The sequence below is a fragment of the Poecilia formosa genome, unplaced genomic scaffold (assembly GCF_000485575.1).
Source record: "Poecilia formosa unplaced genomic scaffold, Poecilia_formosa-5.1.2 Scaffold521, whole genome shotgun sequence".
In the NCBI taxonomy this organism is placed as follows: domain Eukaryota; kingdom Metazoa; phylum Chordata; class Actinopteri; order Cyprinodontiformes; family Poeciliidae; genus Poecilia; species Poecilia formosa.
Window position 1 is genome coordinate 337,275 of NW_006800460.1, and position 24,845 is coordinate 362,119.

General features: G+C 39.3%; 3 protein-coding genes and 1 non-coding gene across 9 annotated transcripts in view; 3 read left to right on the forward strand and 1 right to left on the reverse strand.

Moving 5' to 3' along the window:
- Positions 1–200: 200 nt before the first annotated feature.
- On the reverse strand, positions 201–2,444 carry cby1 (chibby 1, beta catenin antagonist). Of its 3 annotated transcripts, none has more exons than XM_007540164.2 (5): positions 2,360–2,444; positions 2,059–2,154; positions 1,014–1,119; positions 820–932; positions 201–623 (listed from the first exon to the last, which is right to left on the reverse strand). In XM_007540164.2, the coding sequence occupies exons 1-5, from the start codon at positions 2,363–2,365 to the stop codon at positions 543–545; spliced, it is 402 nt and encodes a 133-aa protein (XP_007540226.1). In that variant the 5' UTR covers positions 2,366–2,444; the 3' UTR covers positions 201–542. The 3 variants fall into 3 exon arrangements, with proteins under 3 accessions (XP_007540226.1, XP_007540227.1, XP_007540225.1); XM_007540165.2 differs by having other exon boundaries at positions 201–616; positions 2,351–2,444; XM_007540163.2 differs by having other exon boundaries at positions 2,351–2,444.
- Positions 2,445–2,663: 219 nt separating this feature from the next.
- Positions 2,664–13,063, forward strand: plbd1b (phospholipase B domain containing 1b). Of its 3 annotated transcripts, XM_016664864.1 has the most exons (12): positions 2,664–2,903; positions 3,046–3,155; positions 3,608–3,821; positions 4,521–4,604; positions 5,064–5,205; positions 5,314–5,460; positions 6,448–6,592; positions 7,769–7,969; positions 10,365–10,505; positions 10,581–10,766; positions 11,720–11,826; positions 12,559–13,063. In XM_016664864.1, the coding sequence occupies exons 2-12, from the start codon at positions 3,056–3,058 to the stop codon at positions 12,733–12,735; spliced, it is 1,644 nt and encodes a 547-aa protein (XP_016520350.1). In that variant the 5' UTR covers positions 2,664–2,903; positions 3,046–3,055; the 3' UTR covers positions 12,736–13,063. The 3 variants fall into 3 exon arrangements, with proteins under 3 accessions (XP_016520350.1, XP_016520349.1, XP_007540228.1); XM_016664863.1 differs by having other exon boundaries at positions 2,664–3,155; XM_007540166.2 differs by lacking the exon at positions 2,664–2,903 and having other exon boundaries at positions 3,047–3,142.
- trnar-ccu (transfer RNA arginine (anticodon CCU)) lies at positions 2,834–2,906 on the forward strand. The gene has a single exon. It is a non-coding gene; the product is annotated as a tRNA-Arg (tRNA).
- Positions 13,064–14,404: 1,341 nt separating the features above from the next.
- The window catches only part of kctd17 (potassium channel tetramerization domain containing 17), a 13,550-nt gene continuing 3,109 nt past the window's right edge, over positions 14,405–24,845 (forward strand). Inside the window, exons 1-2 of one of the 2 annotated variants that reach the window (XM_016664865.1) lie at positions 14,405–14,873; positions 17,237–17,448. In XM_016664865.1, the coding sequence (XP_016520351.1) occupies positions 14,514–14,873; positions 17,237–17,407 (531 nt within the window). In that variant the 5' untranslated portion in view covers positions 14,405–14,513 and the 3' untranslated portion in view covers positions 17,408–17,448. Of the gene's footprint in view, positions 14,874–17,236; positions 17,449–24,845 lie in introns of those variants that run through there. The other variant, XM_007540172.2, reaches the window with a different exon arrangement.

Below are 24,845 nucleotides of genomic sequence, written 5' to 3' on the forward strand. Positions count from 1 at the left end.
CAAAAAAGAAACAGTGATATTGAATCACAGGTAGGAGTGAGCCTTCCAGATGTTTATAATAAATAATGACCGGGTTATTTATTTTTATTATGATTAATTCTTCCAACAAAATTGGATTTTTTTTTAACAAAGAACAAACATTTTGAATTTGTCTTTTGTTTCCAAAGCTAAGAAAAAACAAAAAAACAAACAAAAAGCACCAAAACAGAATAATAACGATGTATTAAAATGTTTGTCCAGATTTTTCATTTAGAATTCATATAAAAAAAACAACGCAGAAAATTATAAGAGAAAGTTAGTTATTTTTGAATGCAGTTTAGACGTAAAGTGTGTAAAAATAGGCTGTATGTGGAAATAATCACAGACGAAAAGAAATATTATATTTTAAAAATGGGACAAAAACAGGAAGCAGCTGAATCGACTTACATCCTGTTAAAAGCTGAATGTCTTATTGTGAGGATAAATGACTCGTAGTTTCATTTTACTGCCTTTTATCTTTAAAAAAACTCTTAAAAAAAAAAAAATCTAACTAGAGTGGATTGTCATTTTTTTCTTCGGTGTTGAGTTTTCATGTCTTCGATTTCTTTCTCCATCAGGTGGTACTCCACTGTAGTTTCTGTCAGCTTGAAAGAAGAAATTAAATTACAGAATGCAATACTTTAATGAATTTATTAACATAACCAGAAAACATGGAAAGTAAAGTGCAAAATAAAATATAAAATGTTTTACAGAGCCAGTTTGGATAACAACTAACAGGGGTTTGAAATTCATATCATCTTTATTATTATTTCATAGTGAGAAGACAAAATTAGGCGTCACCATGTCCATCAGAACTTCAATCTTTGATTTTAGAAGGTTATTTTCTTCCTCCAGCTGCAGATTTCGTTTCTTAAGCCGCTGCACCTCCTTAGTAGAAGCATTTCCACCAGATTCTGGTTGAAGAAAAACATTAACATCATCTGATAACGGCCACATTCAGAAGAATTAGTCTGAATAAAAGCCGTTATCCTCACCTGTTATCCACTGTCCGTCCTCGAATTTCCAGCTCTGGCCTCCTAAGTTCATCGCAGGAGGTCCCGACTCCAGGCCAAGCTCTATTTCTCTTGTTGAGCGATCCAACTGAAACACAAGACAAACGATTATCAGATCAACTTTATATGTTTCGAGATCTTTCCAGGTAAAATAAACAAAATTACATTACTGGTACAATGAAGCTCTGCAAACAGAGGAGAGCCGAGTCCCCAAAAATATAACAAAAGTAAGAGTAGAAATAATTCAACATATTTTTACTCAAGTGAAATAAAAGATAGCCATCATAATAAGAGTAAAAAAGTATTTGGTAAAAAGTCTGAGCAACTGATCAAATTATCAATCAATTCATATTTAGAAATGACATCATCAGATGAGCCAAAAATAAAAATCAGTACAAATTTTGGTATTTTAAAGGACTAATATTACAATAATTCATACAACAAAAACAAAATCAAGCAAAACATTTTTTTCCAAATCACTTCCTTTCAATAAAAACGTCTGAAATTTTAATAAAAACTGCAGGTGTGTGTTTTTCATTCAGTGGGTAGAAAATCACTCAAGTAAGAGTAGAAATACTTCATAATCCAATTATTACTAAAGTTAAAAGTACACACAATTATAAAAAATAAAAATTTCTCCTAAAAGAACATTTAAAAAAAACTTATTCAAGTAAATGTAATTTAATAAGTACAACTAGTTACTACTTAACTCTGGTTACAACCATAAACTTCATTTCAGTTTATTTGGGTTTTATGTGATAAAGCAAAACAAAAAGAGCAGAACTGTGAATAAAATACAAAACTGCTCACAGCATCTCCTTCCACAGCAACACATTTCATTTAACTTTGGGATAAATGACGTTTTTTGAATTAGAATTAGAATCTGAATTGAACTTATTAAGTAGGTGACGTATTTTCTGGAATATGAGCGTAAACTCCAAATTATCAATGAAACACTCTGAAGTTTGTGGTTATAACGGTACAAATTGTGAAAAGATTGAAAAGTAAAAATATTTTCGGATGGTACCGTATGAAGGCTGGACAAAGATGCAGATTTGCGAGGCGGAGTCTTCTTCGGGCTGAATGTATTTCCAAACAGCGGCATCAGGGATTTTTTAAAGTCCTAAGAGACAGCACACCGATGATGATGTTCAGTGAGTTTAACTCAGAAGTCTCGTTGCTACAGCCTGTTTTTGTCGTTGCTAACGACACCAAGTTACTCCAGCAGGTGAACAACAAAGACGTCCTGAGAGAAACACTAATTCTTGAAAATAAACCTTAACACTAAAATGACTAAAAGAACTTTAAATGTTACCTACAATATTTACCTCCATGGAGAAAATTTATTTAACGAGCTAACGTCAAATTATCTTCTCTCCAGTCAAGGATCCTAATGCGCAAGCGCGGAACTTACCATCACTCTAATATAGGAGTATCGGCCTTAATATGACCCAACTTTACCCCTAACTTAAATATCAGCTACTAATCGTTTTTCTAATGTTTATGTAATAAAAAATATATTAGGAGAGCTACATAAAAATAATAATGTAATATATATATAAATATTTTGCATCTTAACATCCGAATAACCCCTGTGATAATGGTACCGCTCCGGAGCCTAACAGGACCGTAAACAGCAATACTGTTAATGTGACTAATCCAAATAATCCAAAATTAAGTTCCTCTTTATTATGTTAATAAATCGTCTGAAAAAAAAAAGAACAACATAATCCTGACAATATTCAAGCCCACTATGCATTTGTACTAACAAATAGTATCACGCTGATGGGTTTTCTTACGTAGCCCCAGTGGCCTAATGGATAAGGCACTGGCCTCCTAAGCCAGGGATTGTGGGTTCGAGTCCCATCTGGGGTGACTGCTATTTTCTTTATCCTTACTTCAACAATGTGTTTTTAGTCATTTAACAAACAATTTGGGAAGTATTTTTCTGCCGACTATCATCATGAATTCTTGACCGCTGTCGCACTAATTTTCGGTGTTACTCTCCGTTCAGAACCTCATATATGATGAGGAAACCGAGCATCTGTTTGTGCGTCCTGCTGTGCTCTGTGGCTGCATCGCTGGATGGAGTTGGAAGACAAATTAGCAAGGTGCAAATTTACCGTGAGTAATGCACTTATGTTTGGTTGTATAACTAACTGAACTGATTAAATATCTAATATGTTAGATGCAGTTATTTAATATTTTTGGATGTGAATTAACAGGAAGGTTTTTTCCTACTTCCATATAGTTTTGCCATTGACATTAAAAAATGTGTTTAGAGAAGATTAGTAATCACTAGAAATATTATTTTGCATCAACTGTTATTTAGTCATATAAATAACATAATTAGAAATCTGTGAAATCAGAATTAGTTTTCTTATTGCAATGTACCCATGTCAAATCCAGCTTTCAAAAGTATTAAAATATATATTTACATCTATAAAAAAATAAAATAAAATCAATAAAAGCTATTTCTTTCTTTAAAATGGTGACATGACATTATATTACATAAAGCGTTATCTAACCTCAACCCTGTAACCCTGTCCATCCTGGTACAATGGTAAATCTCCCAGAGGCCACGGTGAACTGGGATGCTGCCCAGAAGAGCGTGACCCTGCAGGAGGGGGTGATGGCGCGGGACGGGGGCGCCTGCGGATTCTTCAACGACTCTCTGCTGCTCTCTGGATGGGGCGTGTTGGAGATCCAGGCCGGCTTTGGAGGAGCGCCGCAGGACGATGAAATCACATTTTACCTGGCTGGTTACCTGGAGGGCTACCTGACTGCTGGGTGAGCCCACTAAACTGACTGACAAAAAAACAAAAATGTTGCTGGAACACAGATAAAAGCTGATGTTTCATCATACAAACGATACAACGTTTTGTTTCTGACATCACATCAGTTTTACCAACATTATTTCTAATGTTGACTAAATCAATCAATCAATCAATCAAATTTTATTTGTATAGCATATTTCAGCAGCAAGGCATTTCAAGGTGCTTTACATAATTAAAGAAAAAAATAAGAACAGCTTGTGACATTGAATAAACAGTAAGAAAGAGAAAGAGATTTTGAAGAAAAAAACATACTTTTGTTAAGGAATTTAAATAACAGAGCTCCCTTTTTCCTATTTAAATTTTGAAGTTTCCATCTGTCTCAGCATTTGAATTGTAATATTTGGGCCCAGATCTGTTACAACGAATTTTCTGGACAATAAATAATCCCAGAAGTTATTGTGATAAATGATAATATTGTTGTTTTGACACCATTTTCAAATAATATGATAGTAATACCAGAACACATTCTGACAGATCAATAAGCTTAAAATGCTAATGAAGATTTAACCATGGAACTGGAAGACATTTTAAATATTCTAAATAAAACAATAAATAAAATCAATTGTGAACTCTGAGATAAACTGATATTGTTCAGTTTGTAAAGAGTGAATGGATAAACTTCACCCAGATGTTTTTCTTGCTTTTCCTGCAGACAGATGTTCAGCCATTACACCAACATGTTTCCTCAGCTGGTCAAGGATGAGCGAGTTTTAATCCCCTTAAAACACTTCATCAGGTATGATGACTTTCAATCATTTATCAATAATTTGTGATATCTTAAAATAAGGTAATTTTATTTATATAGCACATTTTCAGCAACAAGGCAAGTGAAAGTGCTGTACATGAATTAGAAGGAAGGAATTAGAATGAACTGTAGGTAGAAAATAAGAAAATGAGGAATTTCAGCCTAAACTAAATCTGAGTTTGAAAAGTCAAATATGTGCTAAAAGAAAATCAGAAATGTTGAGATTAATCTCAAGTTGAACATTTTGAAAAGTGGAAAATGTTTGACTTTTCAAAATAAAAAACTTCCAAATTTTTCCTAGAAAATTTCTGATGTTAATTTCACTTTTTTATTGAACAAATTTTAAACTTTTCAGTCTCAGAAATTTTTGAAATTAATCTCCTCCTTTTCTGTCTATTTATAATGTCCCTAATTATAAATGTGACGCATTTATTTCTGCTGGATCCGCAGCAAACAGGACAGCTGGGCCAGAGAGCAAGCGGCTCAGAGGAGGAACAGCGACCCCCTGTGGAAGCATGTGGGACTGATCCTGGCCCAGCTGGACGGGCTGCACGCTGGAGCTGCAGAGTGGGCCAAAAGCAGACACAGGGAGGTGTGTGTGTGTGTGTGTGTGTGTGTGTGTGTGTGTGTGTGTGTGTGTGTGTGTGTGTGCTGGCGCCCTGTCAGACTATCACTTCATTAATCTGTGCCTCTCACTCAGGCCCTGCCGCTGTTCGCGCTCCAGTTCCTGAATGGTGTGGGTGACCTCCTGGACCTGGTCCCGGCTCTGACGCCTCGCTCCAACTCCTCGGCGGGCTCGGCCGCCTTCAGGCGGCCCGGGATGGGCCTCTGCACGGCCCTCATAAAGGTCAGGCTGAGCCGTGTTGGACCGTTCAGCAGCTCTGGCTGCTTTTATGAGCAAAAGGTCAGAGAGAAAACGGGATCAGCGGAGGTTGGTCTGCACTTCTCTCTTTACTTTCCTCCTTCTAAAGAACTTGTGTTAAACATAAGGCTCGGGGGCCAAATCTGGCCCACCACAGCTTTTTATGTGGCCCTCTAGAGTCCACTTGGACACACAAGTATAACAAATATAATAAGCATAAGCCAACAGTTGTATGTTTAAATATTTTATTAATCAAATCAAAGCAATTTTTATTTATATAGTGACAAGTTACAAATATAGGGGCCTCCATAGTGTGGTCCGGGGGCCATTTGCGGCCCATGAAATGATTTTAGGTGGCCGTTGGTCAGAATTCATTTTTATTCTATGTGCTTATTAAATTTAGGCTGCCGGTTAATACAGATTTAAAAACTATTTTTAGGGAGCAGCCTATCAAAAAAGAGATAGACAATTTAAAATCTTAAAATAGGAAATGTAAGAGGGGACAATTTTCTGTTTTAATATGATTTATTAGTAAAATCAGCCATTAACATTCAGTAACCTCTGATAAAATGTAGACTTTGGTATTCCCTTTTAATAAACTTTTCAAAATGAACCAAGACTGAGAAAAAAGACAAAAAATGTAGAAAAATGTGATAACCCAAACATTTAAGTTTTATTGTTTTTTTTTTAAACATGGCAAAAGTTAAAAACACGTTTCTATTTTAAATCTACAATCATGTATAGATTGGTTAGAGAACAGTCGCTGCTTTCATGGTTAGTTTACGGCTGATCAGGTAAAACGGAAAACAAAACAATAGTTTTTGCAATTATGATAAAAAACATACAAAAAAGTTTGGTCAGGCAAAAACATGGAAAATGAACTTTAAAGTCAGACCGAGCCAACCCTCCTGATAAACCGGTTGTGTTTCTGTGTGGGTCATCGTGACGTCCTGCTCTCTGTCGGCTGCTCAGGTTCTGCCCGGCTATGAAAACCTGCTGCTGGGCCACTCCAGCTGGTACAGCTACGCCGCCACCATGCGGATCTACAAACACTGGGACTTCAGGGTTTCCGATCCGCGCGTCCACACCGGGCAGATGTCCTTCAGCAGCTACCCGGGTACCAAGCCCAGGCTTAACTCATCCACATGTCACAACACCTGCAGATTTTACTCTGAGCCCACTGAACGGTCGGTCCTCCCGGCTGTGAGTCACAAAGTCAACATGAGCTGAAATGCATTCCCTCCCTGACGGTGCCGTCAGAGGAGACTCAGGTGTTCAGGCCAAAGATTTGTCAAGTAAAAAATCCTCTTACGGGCTCCACTCCATCAGAACCAAAGTGGTTTTAAGGAGCTATTTATAGAGCGCAGCAGGCGAGGTTTTCACTTTACTTTATTAAACTGAAGCAATGAAACGGCGCAGGAATCCAGCAGGATCCGCCATCTTGTTGCTCTGGTTATTGGTTGGTTGTAATAACTTTAATGTTGTGGCTTTTTCTTTACTTCTTTACCTGCATGGTGTTTGTTTCCTGACATTTCTGGATGTATTATTGTCAGTAATGTCTTGCCATATTCTGTGTTGTTCGTTATCTTGGCGTCTCGTTTTATTCCTTTGTTTTTAGTCTTTTAGATCAGTTTTAGTCTTTTCTCTCATTTGGTTTGTAGACCTTGTTGTGTTTTAAGCCAGGGGGTCCAAAGTGTGTTCTGAGGGCCGGTTGTGGCCCTTTGACTGAATTTAACTGAATTTGACTAACCCTAACTGCAATTCAATGATGTAATAAGGATAAAACTATTTATCAACATAATTTTCACCAAATGTAAAATGTTAACACAAAGTATTTTAAAGTCTTTTTATAAACATGCAGAATCAAGTTTATCCAGAGATTTTTACTGAAAAGTTGAATTTGCTGAACCCAAACCAGATTTTATTTTTAGGGTTAGGGTTAGACTTTCCAAATATTAGCAAACATTGTGGAAGAAAGTGACCCAAATTATGTTCTTTTACTGAATCAATTTATTTATTTGTATTTTTAAGCTTAAGTAGTTGCAAATCTGCAGAATGTGACAGCTCTTTATCCAATTAATTAAGTGTCAGATTAATAAATTACTAAAGTAATCTTTAGCTGCAGATGTTATATTTTGTCAGTGTGTCCCGTTTCTACTGCCACCCTGGGCGAGTGTCCATGTCAGAAACCGCCACTAGGTGGCGGTGTAAACCTTTGAATCCTGCTTATTTGTCTTGCTTTATTTGAAAATGTTGCAGTAAGATGTCAGACTAACTCCTCCCCGTCCTGCAGGGTTCCTCATGTCTCTGGATGATTTCTACCTGCTGGGCAGCGGCCTGCTGATGACGCAGACCTCCATCGGCGTCTTCAACGCCTCGCTGTTCTCGCGGCTCAGCCCACGCCGCCTGCTGGCCTGGCAGAGGGTCCGCCTGGCCAACGGCCTGGCCCGCAGCGGAGAGGAGTGGGCGCAGCTCTTCTCCAGATACAACTCAGGTGGGATCTGAGCCACAACCAGACAAAATTCACCTGATGAACAAACGGGATGTTTAAAGTCACAATCAGACTCAGCCTGCAGCTTCCCGTCCGCAGCGAACCGACTTTATAGTTAAAATATGAAACTTGCCATTTTACAGCACAATTAATATAAATGTAAATTATACACATTTTAAGTTATATAAACTTTCTTTAAAAAACAAGAAAAATTCTGCGTTGAAGAGTCAAAACTTTGCAGGAGAAAATTCTGATATTTTCTTGAAAATGTTTTTTTCTTTTTGACTTTTCAATTTTAAATATGTTTTCTAGAAAAGAGAAAATCTTTGATTTTTTTCCCCCCTGAAAAGTTCTGACTTTTCAAAAAAATACTTTTTCCAGAAAATGTTCATATTTTCAAACTGTAAAATTTTCTTGTTTTTTCTAGAAAACTCCTAAATATTTAGAATTTTTATTCTATCTACAATGTCGCAGAAATGGCTCCTGGTCTTCAGCCTAAAGAGAAATCCTCCATCTTGTTTCCATCTGGTGAAGAAGGAAGTTGCTCTCAGTGTCTTCAGAGGTTTTTGTGTCGTTTCCTTCAGTGGTTCTTGGTGCAGCGCCCCCACAGGCCAGGAGGGGAACAGGTTGGTTTGACTCAGAGCAGCTGGAGGTGGAGCAGATGTTCTGGTTCCAGTAGAACCGAGTCTAACGGACCATCAGGAGGAAACAGATTGAGTGTTTTGGAGTCTTCCCGTCTCCGCCTCACTGAACATGATGGTGCTTGTTAGCTCTGCTGGGAAAGTCTTATGCAAGAAGCAGCCAGAGACGCCTACAATAGTTTCATAATTGTTTGTTCTTCAGGTGAATCAGAAAATTCAGACTTTCAGATGTTAGAGTCACATTTATCATGTGGTTGCTATAGAGGGACGGTAACATTTATAGATTTCCCCTGAATTACTGAAGCTCTTTAAAGTGGTCAGGGTTAGTATATATTTATACTAGTATAAGTACTAGTATAAATATATACTAGTATTGGTATAAGCTCCATTAGTATTGATGGACCTTGAATTTTGCTTGAATTCTGATTTTGTTTCTACGTGTTTCATTGTGATTTTATGTGACGGACCAACACAAAACGATGAGTAGCTTTAAACAATTAAATCTGAAAAGTTTGTGTTCATAGATAACATCGTTAAGACCTTCACCATGTTTTACTACCCTGACGTGGTTGTTTGGAGGAACGTTTGTCGGTTTGCTGTGTTTTCTGACCAGCAGGTTCATGTGTTCATTTTAGAGGAACTCTAACCACAGCAGGGGGTCAAACCGCGGTCCGATTCGATTCTGTTCAGGGTTGTTCCACTTTGGGCGGACCGTCCTGACCCAGAACAGATTGTTTTTATAACTTGTAGCTTTCTAGCCAGTTTTTGTTTGTTTGTTGGTTGATGTGAAGGATTTACTCCCTAACAGGTGCTGGTTTTTGTTCTTCTATTTTCTAATTCATCTGGTAAATGTATTGCTTTTGTTTGGAGGAAGTAACTTGCTTTATTTAATGTTTTGTTGTCATCGTTCTCTCTTCTTCTTGAGGTCACCTGGTCATGTGTTGCCATGGAAACGCGCCCATGAGCAGTGCTGACAAGGTGTTTCAATGAGCCTCACTGGGAGAATCCGTTGAGAGGGAGAGGAGATGTTTTGGATTTTGTTTGGTCAGATTGATTTTGATTTAGTTTTGAAGTTGTTGGAGTTAATTGTAATCATGTAATATTTTTCTAGGAATATAGTTTAGTACCAATGTGTTTTTTATCTTTCTGGAAATGTAAATGCTGTCTCTACCCCTTAATAGGAGCCGATGCTTTAAGAGCCAGGTGGTTCAGAGGGGGGGTTTTTTTTTTTGTTGTTTTGGTTGATTTCATGCTGTGACCTGGAATGAAATGTTTGAAGAACGGCATGAAGAAAAAATAATTCAGAGCTCTACAATTTCTGGATTAAGTCTGATTTGTCATCACAAACCAACAGTTGCTATTTTCACTTCGTGTCAACAAAGTGGAAATACTTTGTTGATCGATCGATCCATCCATCCATCCATCCATGGATGGATGGATGGATGGATGGATGGATGGATGGATGGATGGATGGATGTCAAAGAAAATAAAATTTTGTCAAAGAAAATAAAATTTTATTAGAAGTTGGACGCAAAAAAATCCATCCATCCATCCATCCATGGATGGATGGATGGATGGATGGATGGATGGATTTTTTTGCGTCCAACTTCTAATAAAATTTTATTTTCTTTGACATTTTTGTAAATTTTATAAAAGCTAGAAGGATCTTGAATAGAAAAGCATGCCACACTTTTCAGATCCGTTGTAAACCTTTTGGAATCGGTTTCCTCGCTGTGCTGCGACGCTCTGGGTTTCAGGAACCTACAACAGCCAGTACCTGGTTCTGGACCTGAGCAGGGTTCTGCTGCGCCGCAGCATCCGGGCCGGAGCGCTGACGGTGGTGGAGCAGATTCCCGGGAACGTTGTCCACTCCGACCAGACTCCGGCTTTACGCAGAGGTGGGCGGCCGCCTCCGTCTCTGGTTCTCGATTCGCTCGGTCTGGGTCGTTCACCTGGCCTCCCGCGTTCGGCAGGTTACTGGCCGTCCTACAACGTCCCGTTCCACGCCGAGGTCTACGCCCAGAGCGGGTACGCCACCATGTGGGGGCGCTACGGAGAAGACTTCTCCTACGACCTTTGCCCCCGAGCCAAAATCCTCCGCAGGGACCAGGCCAAGGTGTCCGACCTCAGCTCCCTCAAATACATCATGAGATACAACAGTAGGTCTAACAAAAACTGTATTCATAATCTATAATCACCGGACATTTTATTAGGTACACCAGCCCCACTGTGTGTTACATAAGGAGTGAATGAGCCAATCACAAGTCAGCATCCAGACGGGCTGAAAGCGACGCGCTGAGGTCCAAACTGAGCATCAGGATGGAGAAGGAAGAAGAGTTCAGGTGTTTCTGATGGTTGTTGCTACCAGACGGCTAAGGTTACACTGTAAAAAAACTAGAAGCAATATCTCTGGTTTATTTAGCCTGATATAGAGAAAGTCATATAGAATAGAATATACTTTATTGATCCCCAATATCTTCAACATGTTATTTGTACATTTGTAAATATTTAATTCACAAGCTAAATTTTTAATTTCCAGACTAAATATTTAGTTAGCAAGTCTAACATAGTAAATATTTAGCTTCCTGACAATATATTTAGTTAAAGCTAACATGTTGAACTGAATATTTAGAAGGGAAACTAAATATTTAGATTCTGAACTAAACATGTAGCTAAAGCTAACATGGCTAAAGCTAACATGTTGAACATGTTAGCCGAAAACAGGATATGTTTTCAGCTAACATGTTTGCAAACAAAATATTTAGGTAAAATTTAAATATTTAACTAGACATTTAATTTTACTAGGCATTTATTTTCAAAACTAAATATTTAGGTCAAAGGTAAATATTTAGCTAATATGCAAATTAGTTTGGCAATGAACAGAAGTGGACTATCAAAATAAAAGCTGTGTTTTGCTGACCTCTATATGAACTCCTGCTGCAGGTGAGACTGAATCGCTTCAGTCGTCACTAAAATAATGTTTTTTTTATCCATTATTTTCCTCTCAACATGTCTAACTTGTTTGGTGAAAATAGACGTATTGTTTTAGCGACTATGCAGACATTCGCTACTGTAAACTGGACAACTAAAACCCAATCCGGTTCTGTTCCAGACTATAAGAGAGATCCCTACTCCAAGGGCCATCCATGTAAGACCATCTGTTGCCGTAACGACCTGAGACCAAGGAGGCCACGCCCAGGAGGTTGCTATGACACCAAGGTCAGAGCATGTTTCAGTTATAGCCAGAACACCTTATTTAGGAATGTTAAATGCATATAGGTTGTTTTCCCTACTGATAGTCCAGTAGACTCGGTTCTATTGGGACCAATACTCTACATTTGATGCAAAACATCCAAAACAAACCGCTAGCCTAGCGCTAGCAGCAGAAATGGCTCCTGGTCTTTAGCCAAAGACTAAAGAGAAATCCTCCAGCCGCTAAAATCTGACGCCTCCATCTTGTTTCCATCTGGTGAAGAAGGAAGTTGCTCTCAGTGCCTTCAGTGTGTCGTTTCCTTCAGTGGTTCTTGGTGCAGCGCCCCCACAGGCCAGGAGGGGAACAGGTTGGTTTGACTCAGACCAGAGAGAGAGAGAACCACAGCAGCAGGAGGTGGAGCAGATGATGGAGTTCTGGTTCCAGTAGAACCGGGTCGACTGGACCATCAGGTGTTAAACGTCCATAGGGAGTCGTGGCTGATGAGATGAAAGATGGCGTTTCAGCAGGCGTTTCACCTTCTCTGAAGTGCTGTTGCGCTGACGCTGCATCACAGTAAATCAGCATTTGCAGAGTAAGGGTGTTTACAGTAAATCAAGTCAGAGGATCAGAGCTGTCACAACAGATTCTGGTTACAGGGTCGTCTGCAGACTGTGTGATTTAGATGAAGCTTTCTGTAGAAGATGACCTCACAGCTGGGCACCAGAAACTTCCACTGAGGAGAGTTACTTTCTCTCCAGGTGACAGACTACCAGATGGCCCTGCAACTGACCGCCGAGGCCGTAAACGGGCCCACCACCCAGGGGGGACTCCCCCCGTTCTCCTGGAGGTCCTTCAACCTCACGGCTCATCAGGGTCTCCCAGAAACCTACACGTTTCCCTTCGTCACCATGAAGCCCACGCTGCGCCGGCCCTGAGATGTTGGCCAGCTAAGGCCAGCTAACATTTTAGCTAACATCTCTGCCTGTTAGCTGGCCTGTAAGCTACAGCTAACAGGTGGCTATAGCCAGCTAACATCTCCGCCTGTTAGCTAGCTATAACTAGGTTTGGATGTTAAGCTTTTTTCATTAAAAAAAGTAATCCTTGTTATTCTTTAACCATCAGGAGTTTCTACCTCTGTGTCTTTTCTTCTGTATAAAAATATTTTAAATGTTTCAACTACATTGAAAATAATTTCTACTGAACACAGCGACCAAGTGACTTAACAGGTTTTGATCCAGTGAATACAGTTTTTTAATCTCTCTAGATGTTTTGTCTTTCTCAAACCTCCTTCCTGTGCTGCTGATCTTCTTGAGTTTCTGACCCAGAAAATAAATTAGAATAAAAAGTATTTGGTAAAAATGAGACTCAAGTATAGAGTAACTGCTTGATCAAAATAAATGATATAATAAAGAAGAAAATACAAATGAATGTGCAAAATCAGGTATTCTAAAGAATAAAAATAAAGAATAACAATCTTAAAAATAAAGAATAATAACAAAAATAAATTCAAGAAGAAGGAAAACATTTCTAGATTTTTTTCCACAACGTAAAGTCACAGATCCATTCTTCACTCTTCACCAGCCAAACCAAAGTGGGCAGCACTGAGATGTTTTAGGCCAAATAATACAGAATTAAACATAAAACATAAAGAAAGCACTGATAAGACCCAATTTACACAGTTTATTAATTTGTTTTTTACTCTGTAAAGCTTCCTGAAAATATGAAGTCTAAGAATTTAATAATGGAGAACTTTTTAAACTTTTCAACAAGACCCATATTTTGTTTTTCTTTGTCTCCCTTTAAACAATTTCACATTCAGTCAAGTTTGTAGTTTCTAAATTCCTTTGCTATGATTTAGTAACGTGATCGCAGAGTCCCCCAGGTGCTACGTGACTGAGCTTGTTAGCTTCGCTGTGGACGTTCAGGGTGGAAGTAGAAAAAGTTGCTTCAACTCTATGTTTACCACGCGTATTTTATCATTGTAGGGTAAAAAAATAACACTGTAACCATATAGAATGTAAAATAAATGTTTATCAGGTTACTACTCAGTTACATTTACTTGAGTAACTTTTTTAAAATTTTCTTTTAGGAGTATTTTTACTATGCTATACTTTTTACTTATTGTTACTTTTTGTTATTTATATGAGTTATTGTCATTTTCATCCTTAATATGGCACAATTTCCACTTTATATTTTGGTCTGTCTATAATTTTTAAATGTTAAATGACTGATAAGTTTATCAGTAACTCGGTATTAAGTAGACTTTTTTTATTTTTATTCTTTATCCAAATACCTTTTTACTTGTGTAATTTACTTTACTTTAATCTGTCAAAGTACTGCTACTTTTTCTTCAGTGCATTTTTTGTAAACTCTACCCACCTCTGCTTTCAATTAAATCAGCATTCCCGTATTAAAATGTAAATGTCTAATCTTCAATATCGTGTTTTAATTGGCTGGAAGCAGAAAGTCATCATAGTTAAACACATTACCGTCATAGACATGGTTACCGTTACGATCTAAAACCGGAAATGTGGCTCTTATTGTGAAAGAGCATTTTCGGAAGTAGAATGTTTGCTTCGGGAAGCTTAACGTGGCTGATATTTGAGCTAATGCAGCTTGGGGGCGGGGCTTGCGCTACCGTTGGCGGACAGAAGGAGCGGAGCCTGCAGACGGGTTCGTCCGCCTGAACGTCGTGTGTCTGGGTTTCCAACAAATGGCAACAACCGCAGAAGACGTGCGGGAACCGGCGGACGTCGCCGCACCGTCCACGCACCTCAGCGGCACCCAGCACCACAACAGCAACAACAACAATAACAACAACAACAAAGACACAGAGGCGGCGGCGGGGGAGAGCGCGACCTCCGCCACCTCCGCAGCCTCCGAACCCGGCGGGACGGCGGCGCAGAGCATCGGCAACGGCTCGGTCATCAACAACAACGGGGGGAACAACGGCAAGTGGGTCCGGCTGAACGTCGGCGGAACGGTGTTCCTCACAACGCGGCAGACCTTGCTCAAGGAGCAAACTTCGTTCTTGTACCGGCTGTGCCAGCAGCAGGACCTGCACTCCGACACGGTGAGTCCGGCCGGGAAATGTTGATCCTCGGAAGGCGGTGAGGCACAATAGTTACACAAAATAACAAGGAGTTATGGAGAGAGAATGCATGGAAAGTTCAATGACCTCCCAGAGGTGGCAGAGGTGATGTGTTCAGGTCCTGTGGGACATTTGCATTTGACATCCATCGGGTTTGAAGTGTTGTTTATCACCACATATCTATCAGCTGTTGATTTGTTTTCATTCTCTTAGTAAAACTGGTATTAGCGCACAGCTAGCTAACCAGTAGCTTAAAAGCACCAACAGAAGACTTGAGGTTAAAAGTTTAAAGATACCATCCTGCAGTGCATTTCTTTTTCACTAACTGATGTAGACTGACAGAAAAAACACAGCTGGAAAACTGGGTTTGGATTTTACAAAATGTCAAGTTTTTAAAACGTGATGTTAAAGAATAAAGCCCCCAGCCAATTTGGCGGTGCCTGTTTGAGTGGATGACATCACAGAAGGCTCAAGAGTGGAGCTGATCAGCTGGTGTTACCAAACTTTGGACAAAATGTTTTTGTATGCGACCTGAACTCTCAGTCACCGTACTTATCACAGCAGAAAAACACGGACATTGCCTTACTTTGCATAACAGCTTTGCTGTGCAGACGCTTCACTCACATCGGCATGCTTGATATTTAAAAGTGAAACTGACAGGTTGATCTACCTTTGGAATAATTTGTATGATTATTTATTGCTCACAATAAACAATAAATAATTTGCATGATAAATTTAAATGAGCTCCATTTTCAGTTGCATGATTTATCATTTTTCTCTTTCTACCAAAAACTGGTGTTTTGGTCTCAGCTAGCCCTTATTTTGAAGGACAATTTTCTTTACAGAGACTTCATCATTCATCTTGTCTGTTGTTTTATTTATTCTGGATATTTAAAGTGTGTTTCTGTGTCAAATCTTCATTAGAATTTAAAATTTATTGATCTTGGAGAATGTGAGAATAGTCACAAAACAATATCGCTTATCGCAATAACTTCTGGGAGATCTTATCATCCAGCATCATTTGTTATCGTAACAGGTCTGGTCACTTTTGATCCCAAAATATGAGGGAAAAAATGGATGCATAAAATGAGATGAGGATGAAACAACCTTGATCCCAGAATGCATGCACTATTCAGAACAGCCACACAAAGATGTGACAGAACTTTAAATCCCCCAAACTGTCCGTATTGTCGGGTTATTTTTGCTGTTTTCATCCAGTATCTGATCAATGAGCATCAATAACTATGAATACATTTGAAAATGTGAATCAATGCCGATACTGTGGGCAGCTTAGCGATACAAATCACACTTCTGGATGTGACTACTAATATCCTAAAGAATTGCATTACAAATAAAATGTTTTTCCAGAGCATGAATGTTTTGGGGGCTGTGAATGTTGTTATGCAGTTCCAGCCACAGTGATCTAAAAACGGAGTAATTAATAGTTCTGATTGCCACTTTATGGCTATCATAACAGCATTAACTGGCGACCGTCCGCCATAAACAGGACTGGAAGTCCAGCTGCTTCTTTTTCTCACATTTACAGCCGTTTGTCAAATTAACACATTTTGCCAAAAGTTATTGTGATAAACGACAATAATGTTGTTTTGAAACCATTTTCAAGTAACGATTGGTAACAAGAACACATTCTGAAAAATCGACAAACATTAAATTCTAACGAACATTTGACACTGGAACTGGAAGACATTTTAAATATTCAAAATAAACAAAGAGAAACAACAAAATTATTTCTGAAGTCTCTGTAAACACAAATCTTCTCCAAAATAAGTTGAAGACTTTAATCATTCAGTTATTGGTAGAAAAACAGAACAAGAATAAATCATGCAAATGGAAATTGATCTTGCTTTAATTGTTAAATGTCTTTTTTAATGCATCCAGCAGCTTTACTGGTCCTTCTGGTTGACAGCTACTGGCTGTGCTCCAGTTTCACGCATGGCGGCACCAACTGGTGGAATTGGTAGAGATTACCCGTTTTCTGCAGAAATGCAAGGCTGGTGTTGTGTAGGCTGAATGTGAGCTAATATTGTGTGTGTGCAGCCTGTTTCTCTCTCCTCTGTGTGTGTGTGTGTGTGTGTGTGTGTGTGTNTGTGTGTGTGTGTGTGTGTGTGTGTGTGTGTGTTTGTGTGTGTGTGAGTAGCTGGGCTCAGATGGATGAACACGTGCCGCCTCTTCTGCATGGAGCTGCACAGTTGGTATCCGTGCAGCTGGCATCTTATGGGGACAGAGAGGGAAACCTATTATGCGTCTGCCAGTCACATGGAAGCCGAACGCGCTGAAAGGACTGCAGCATCTCATTAATGCTGCACGTTTCCTTTATGCTGCAGCCTTTGATGTGGATGAGGCTCACAGAGCGCGACATGTCTCTACTGACGGTGAAAACCTTCGCAGAGTCAGATCATCTAACGATGTTAACGGCCGGAGACGTTATAGATGAACTACCTGATGGTCTGAAGTTCAGCCTCACAGAGCGCAGCAGCAGGAAATATGATAATTAGTGACATTTAGTGAAGATCTATAAACAAACTCAAACAAATGAGCATCTTAAACTCGTGCATCATTAAGGAGATTTACAACCCGGCAGGTTGGTGGTTCAATCTGCTGCATCAGAGCCACAGGGAGAAGTTTAGTTCGTCTTGACCTTGCTGGTTGCTGAATGATGATGATGGAAACAGAATCTGGTGTTAAACTCTCCGTTCTGCTCATCGCTTTGGCTAAAACTCATTCATGATCATCTTTAAACATATTCTAGCAAGAGCCTGCCGAACAAATGCTGCGGCAGGCCTAATTTCATTGAAGCATGGATTAATATTTAAACTTAGTAAATGAGAAAAAGACACTTTAAAGTCTATTTGTGGTTCTGCTTTGGACCAACGGAAACCATAAATCGTGATACAGTAAAATATTCCCACCCCATCCTGACGACATTTCTAACAGCTGTAGGAAACACATTAAAATTAAAATGAATTTGCTTGAACTAAAGTTTTCAGCAGCTTCAGAACTTGATGTTTTTTGGCTGCATTTTCAGCCTGATGATGAAAATCAACAATTAAAAGAGAAAATAAAAACTAGAATGTTTTGTTTTTCAAAAGTTCCTGCATTAAGAAATTCCCTCTTATCTACATTTACACAGATCTGCTCCAATGTTTAGATTTTCTGATAAATCAGATGTGAAGCTGAACCCAGAGCCAGCAGCAGGGCTCGGTGCAGCTGCAGTGGAAACAGAAATCCCGGGTGTCCTCCACCCTCAGCTCCCTCTGCTCAGCCTGAAGACGCAGCAAAACGCCAAACTCACAAACACAAATATGTCACAGAAACACCAGCTGCACCTTTCATTAGCTGCACCGCTACCAACAAACTCAAACCCAGCATATTGTTCACATCCATGCTGTTATTCTCAGTTTCATGCACAAATATTCAGTTAAACTGGGGATGCAAGTTAACGATCGAGTTCATCTTAAGTTGAGTTTTCTCTTGTCAAAAATCGTTTCATAGCAGAACAGTCTGTTTTTTTAATATGCTCGATTTAAAATAAAAAATCATAAAATTTTAACAGCATTTTGTGTGAGTTGTATTAAATACTGACTGAATAAACAGAAATTGTTTTTTTTCTCCACATTATTTCTTTTAGCCCTGACTTGAGGAGTTGGTTGAGCGTTAATATTTAAAATCTAAACTGCATAAAAATCATCTTACATCCCAAACAGACTTTCCCGCTCTGCAATGGCCGCCATCTTTGTTTCTGTATTAGCTGGTTCCGCTTCTGGATGACCAGCAGCGCCCTCTGCTGGACGGAGGCCAAACTACCACACTGAAAATGGTCCAAGCAGACATTATTAATTGATTGGAAGGCATTTTAATCTAATAAACCATTAACCAACATTAATAGTAAGATTAATTGTTTGCATCTCTAATTAAATCAATTTATCTGGAGAATTATCCATCTTAGAGGCACATTCCTGTGAATCTGACTGGTATTTTTATTAGTTGTACAAAAGTTTCATCTGTTTTCTAATGTAAATTTGAAAACAGTCACATGTTTCTTGTTTTGGTTTCATAATTTTAATTTGTGTGAAGGAAGAATAAAGCTTATTTCTATTTTATTCTTTGCAGTTCCACCAGGATTTTGCCATTTTTATATATTTTTTGTGATTGAAATCACAGATTTTCCGGTGCTTTAAAAATATTCTTTAGAAATATTTGCAAGGAATTTTGCCATATTTTTTATCATATTGTTTTTTCCTGAATTCCTGATTTTAAGTCAAAGTTTTTCCACTTCCATCAGAGACACGTCATCTTAAACGTGAGGCTGTAACGCTCAGCATTTGCAGGGATTTAGTGTCTTTATTGTGAAGTGAGTGTGGTTTTGCTAACAGTGGCAGAAGGACGATGGTTTAATGCTCTCACTTCCCTGGTTGATGTTTCTGCTCAGCTGAAGAACGAGACTTTTCCTCCTGCTGGGACGGAAACTGAACTCCTGGAGCCCAAATCGAGTTTAGTTTGATATGGGCTCTGCTTTTACTTAAATCTGTTTTATTCTGAGCATTAACCTCTGAATGAACCGTGAACACTTTGGATCGGCCGAAGCGATGGATCCGGAGAACTGCCTGTGGATGCGTGAGTCAGCTAGAAGTAAAAGATCGTCTACATTTAGCAAAGATAATGCATTTAGCTGCAGTTTCTTCCACTCAGCAACCAGGAAGCCTGAAAAGTTGACCTCAGTCTCCAGGAAGATCCGATTTTCAGGCTGCCAGCTAAAGACCAGTCCATCCTCTGAAACACTCAGAGGTGGTTCTGCTGAAATACATCCGATAAGATGAAAACGGTGCTAAATATTTGCTCTCCTGGCTGCAGTTTGTAATTGAACTGTTTAAAATCTTTGTGTTGTGAGTCTGAAGGTTTCTGTCCCAACATAGTCTGGAAAAGTACCAAGTGCACAGATTTCTCCTGAACGCCTCATCAGGCGCCTGCTGTGTTGACCAGAAACACTTTCAGCCATAATTTCCTTTCTTCTCCCACTTTAATGTTTTCATGTTTTAACACCTTTCATCCGCCAACTTCACATTGTATTAATATTTTATCATAGACCACCGCTGAGAGATAAAACAATAGCAGTATAAATCGCAAAATAAGTTTTTTCTGATGGACATATGACAAGGGGGCGATATAGACGTTTAATATACAGAAAAGCCAATAACAATAAGAGCTGGACCAATCAGCAGCAGGCAGACGCGCTAACAGCTAGTATTAGCTAGCTGTTAGCGTTTGCACATCCAGTTGGCAAGGATCTCACAATAAAGGAATTATAAAAAGTTATAATGAAGCACATTTACCTGCTCGAACAGAGAGACGCCTCCTGCATCATCACGACGGGTTAAGCTAACCGTTACTAACTCGGATCATATTAGAAACATGCCAAAAAATTCACTAAACTGCTGATTACTGAGGATAAAGTCCAGCTTCATTCTGCTATGAACTGATTTAGTTTTGTAATCATCCCAGCTGTGACGCGTCCTGCAGGTGGAAACGAGCCGCCGTCGCTTCCTGGCCGGCGCCGCGTGTTCAGACACGACGGAGCCGCCGGTTCAGACGTGCGCTGGAATTCACACCGACGGAAAAACCCTCAAAGTACCACAGATATCAAGACTTGTCTCAATGCAGCTGAGATGCTAAAATCCAACTGTGTCGCTTCACCTTGAACGCATCGCTGGAAGCAACGAGCAACATGGTGGCGTCTGCTGAGCTGAAGCTTTACTGAACGCTCTCGTGTTAGCTTAGCTTAGGTTAGCTTAGCTTAGGTTAGCTTAGCTTAGGCTACGCTGAGAAATATCAGAAAAATAATGAACAACTGTTTATATATTCAGTCTGCTGTTTTGGACATAAAACCAGTTTCACATAAACGTTTACTGCTCAACCTGGCAGTGATTAATTACGGATTATTATAATTAAAAGGAAAATAACGAAGCGTTTATCCCTCATAATTAAGCAGATCAGAACAATCAAACTAAAAATAAAATCAATGCCGTTTGTTTGCTTAGGAGTTTTTGTTTCCATCAGAAAGATAATATTTATTGATTATGCAACATTTTTCTTGCCAAATGCAGCAGAAAATGATAAACTGGCCTCCTGGTTTTACCAGCAGCTGGTTCCTAACCAAACGGGTCAGAACCGCCATCTGATCCACAGCCGCTGCTCTCCACTGAAAACCAAGTTTTACTGGGTCTCTAATTAATTCATTGTAGTTTAATGAAAAACAATCAGCAAAATAAGCAACATTTCCCATTTGAAACCTATTTTTCTACTAAATAACTGGAATAAACAGTCATATGAGCTCAACAACAAAAATATTTATAATTTTTAATTGTCTTTGATAGGAACATACGAACCGATATGAGTCACGTGACCAACCATCAGATTGGAGCAAAGCGGCTTCGTCGTCCATCAATGTTTTTGGATGAGCATCAGATTTATGGACCCACCATAAACCAGCTGATTCAAATAAAATATTAAACATTTTATTAAAATACGCCCTGATGAGTCTCATTTGTCTGATTAATTCCCGTTAATGTAACAACCTTTAAACTGGTATTAAACATATTTTCATTAAACCCACAAATGTTTTTAAAAATTGTTTTAATGGTCTGATGTAATATTCTAATTTTAAATATATTTGTATTACCTGTCAGTGTAAAGTCAAAACAACTGAACGTCCATCTGTGTGTAATGTAAATAATGTTAAAAAGTTGATGAAATAAATTGACTTTTCAGTTATATTACAGCAAATGTTTGTATTTTTGATAATAATCTGCTTTTCCAGGTAAATTCTCTGTTTTCAGATTAAAGCTGGAAATGTTAACATGTTTTTTTTTCTTGGCTTCCTTTCCTAAACAAATGATTTTTACTCTGCTGCTGCATTTGGTCCTCAAACAGTTTTAGTTTTCAGTTTGTGTTGACCAGTATGGAAAACGTTTCTGAATAAAAATGAAAGAAGTCAAATTGTTAGAAAAAGATGAAAGATAAACATCAACATTTCTAATAACTCCCCAAACCAGAAGGTCTAGTTCAAACATTGGTCATCATGCTGCTTGTGCAGCTTTACAGGAATGATTTTATGTTACTCAGATCATGTTTCCAGTAAATAACTGAACCAGAACAATTCGTCTTTGATAGGAAAATTTGGGCCGATATCACATGACGTCCCGATTTAACCACGCCGCGATTATTAAAGATATTAACTATTTCTGCAGTGAGTTCAGCGTAGAGCTGGATAAATATATCAATAATATATATCATAACAAGTGATCAATATTAATAGATAATACAGCTGATATATTCCGTAAGATCCAGAACCACAGGCATTCTGGGAGATGTAGGCAGAGGAAAAACTTTAGCAGCTTGGCCTCTCAGAGCTAGCTAAGCTAGCTGGTAGCATCAACTAACTCACTCATTCTTTGGTTGCCTAGCAACAACCTGCTGGGTAACAGCCGCAGTTTCAGGTTTCACTGCTGTGCCACATAACAGCTAAAAGATAAAAGACATGGAGGGAAAACTAAATAAAACGGAAAATGTCATGGCACCAGTTTGGAAGTATTTCAGATATTAAAAACAAAAAAAATCAATAATGATCAATTTAGACTAATATGAAACCCTTACAGCATGATACATTTTTCAGCCATATTATCCATTCCTAGTTCAGGGTGATCTGGTCCATTTGGAAGAATGTTGGGACGGCTCCGATCTAAACCCTGGAATCTGACGGATCAGAAAGTGGCAGAACCACAGAGGGGAATTCAGAACAGCCGCCATGACGCCCAGAGGGTCTGCTGGGCGCCGGAGACGTCTTTGGATCGTTTTCCTGTTAAAATAGTCAAACCATTTCTTCTTCCAATTCTTGCATTTGTTTTGGTTGCATTTACCCAGAATGCCCTGCAGTGTAGTCCACTTCCTGCTTTTGGAGCGGTCTCCGGTCCGCTTCGCGTTCATGTCAAACCGAACCCAGACCAGATGAACCGGACCAGGGCTCATTATATTGAAGACACACTGTGACCTCTGACCTCTGATCCCTCCCATCAGAACAGTTGGGGGTAACTGGGCCGACCAGAACCACAAACTGTCTGATTCTGAGAGAATCTCTGGATGTTTTCAAGCCGTCAAGTCATGATGACGGAGCGCCGGCCTGTCCTTCACTGCAGCTCTGATTATTTAGGAGGTGTGTGTGTGTGTGTGTGTGCGCGTGCGTGCGTGCGTGTGTGTGTGTGTTGTCAGGCCCCTTTCTCTCTAATCACAGTGATTTCAGAACAAACTATCCCACATGCTGCGTTTCTGAACCCTTCCTCCTGGTTTCGTGTCACATCCTCTCATCCTGCCTCACTAAGAGTCTCTGATTCCCTCCCAACATTTCTAAGACGGTTTCCTGGATTTCTTTTTACTGTTTTCTGTATTTTTCTGGCTGTTTTCTGAGTCTTTCTGCCCAGTTGTCTCCTCCCCGTTTCTTCGCCTTACAAACTGCTGGAGTCCTGATGCATCATTTAACTCAGATTTGTTAGATCAACTAAATAACCTAAATATCTTAAACATTCAGTTTCACAAGCAGGCTGTGATTTTCAGTTTGCTGCAGTTGATCGTTTCTGATGTTGACATTCGACATGTTTTCTGCTGACTAATCAGGTTTTTCTGTTCTTAAACTTCTGCTTGGTTCCATTTCTGCAACTCAACGGTTTGCATGGTCTGTCATTAATTAATCACATTTTAATCAAACCATACATCAACAAAATCAGCAACTTTTTCAATTCAAAGCCCTTTTCAACCAGCTTTAGTTTTAGGAGTACAGAGAGAACTCCTCACTCTAGTAAATCCATGTATTTAATTAAAAAATGTACTTGTTAAAGTCCTGGTTTTAGTTTTGTGTGTCTGTGGTTTTATTTTATAGTCTGAAATACTTTGCAGTACTACTCTTAAAATGCTTTTGTTACTTTATGCATTTAAAGTTTAAGTAATCATCTCTTTGAATCCCTGGAAGGTTTGCTTTTAATCCCAGGCTAACAGAAAACCTGTCTTTTCATCCGCCCTTCCAGATTATGCAACAAGCTGCAAACGCGCCTGTTGTGCTGAAGCTCTAAATAAAAGAGCAGCTTGAGGCCAAAGTTTTTATCTGCCTGCCGAAGGATTCAGTCACATGATGAGAGAACGACTTCTCACTGCTTCAGCTCTAAATATAGAGCAGAAAAATATTAATGCACTCCAGCCTCTGTCATTACGCAGAGCGAGGGCGAAAATCAGAACATCACTTTTCTCCCATGTAGCACAATGTGACGGCAGGTCCAGTTTTGGACGCAGCGCCCAACAGAGAATGGAGGCGGACTGTTGATGTGTGTGAGCTCAGCTAACCTGCCAACATGGCGGCTTTCAGGGAGAACGGACCACCAGTAGCAACCCAGTACCAGAACCAGCAGAACCAGCGGTGATCCTGGAGCACAGCTGGCTGATTCCAGTTCAGCTGTACAAGTCCAGAAGGAAATGATGTCAGCAGGAAGTTCTCCAGCTGCTGGGACAAAAATAGAGGCTGATGTTCAGAGGAAAAGATGAGAGAAGAAGAAAACAGAATCTGAGAGAAAAACTGAAAAACAGAATAAAATATACTGAAGAGCATCCAACCATCCATCCATCCAACTATCCAACCATCCATCCATCCATCCATCCATCCATCCATCCATCCAACTATCCATCCATCCATCCAACTATCCATCCATCCAACCATCCATCCATCCAACTATCCATCCATCCAACCATCCATCCATCCATCCATCCATCCATCCATCCATCCAACTATCCATCCATCCATCTATCCATCCATCCAACTATCCATCCATCCAACTATCCATCCATCCATCCATCCATCCAACTATCCATCCATCCAACTATCCATCCATCCATCCA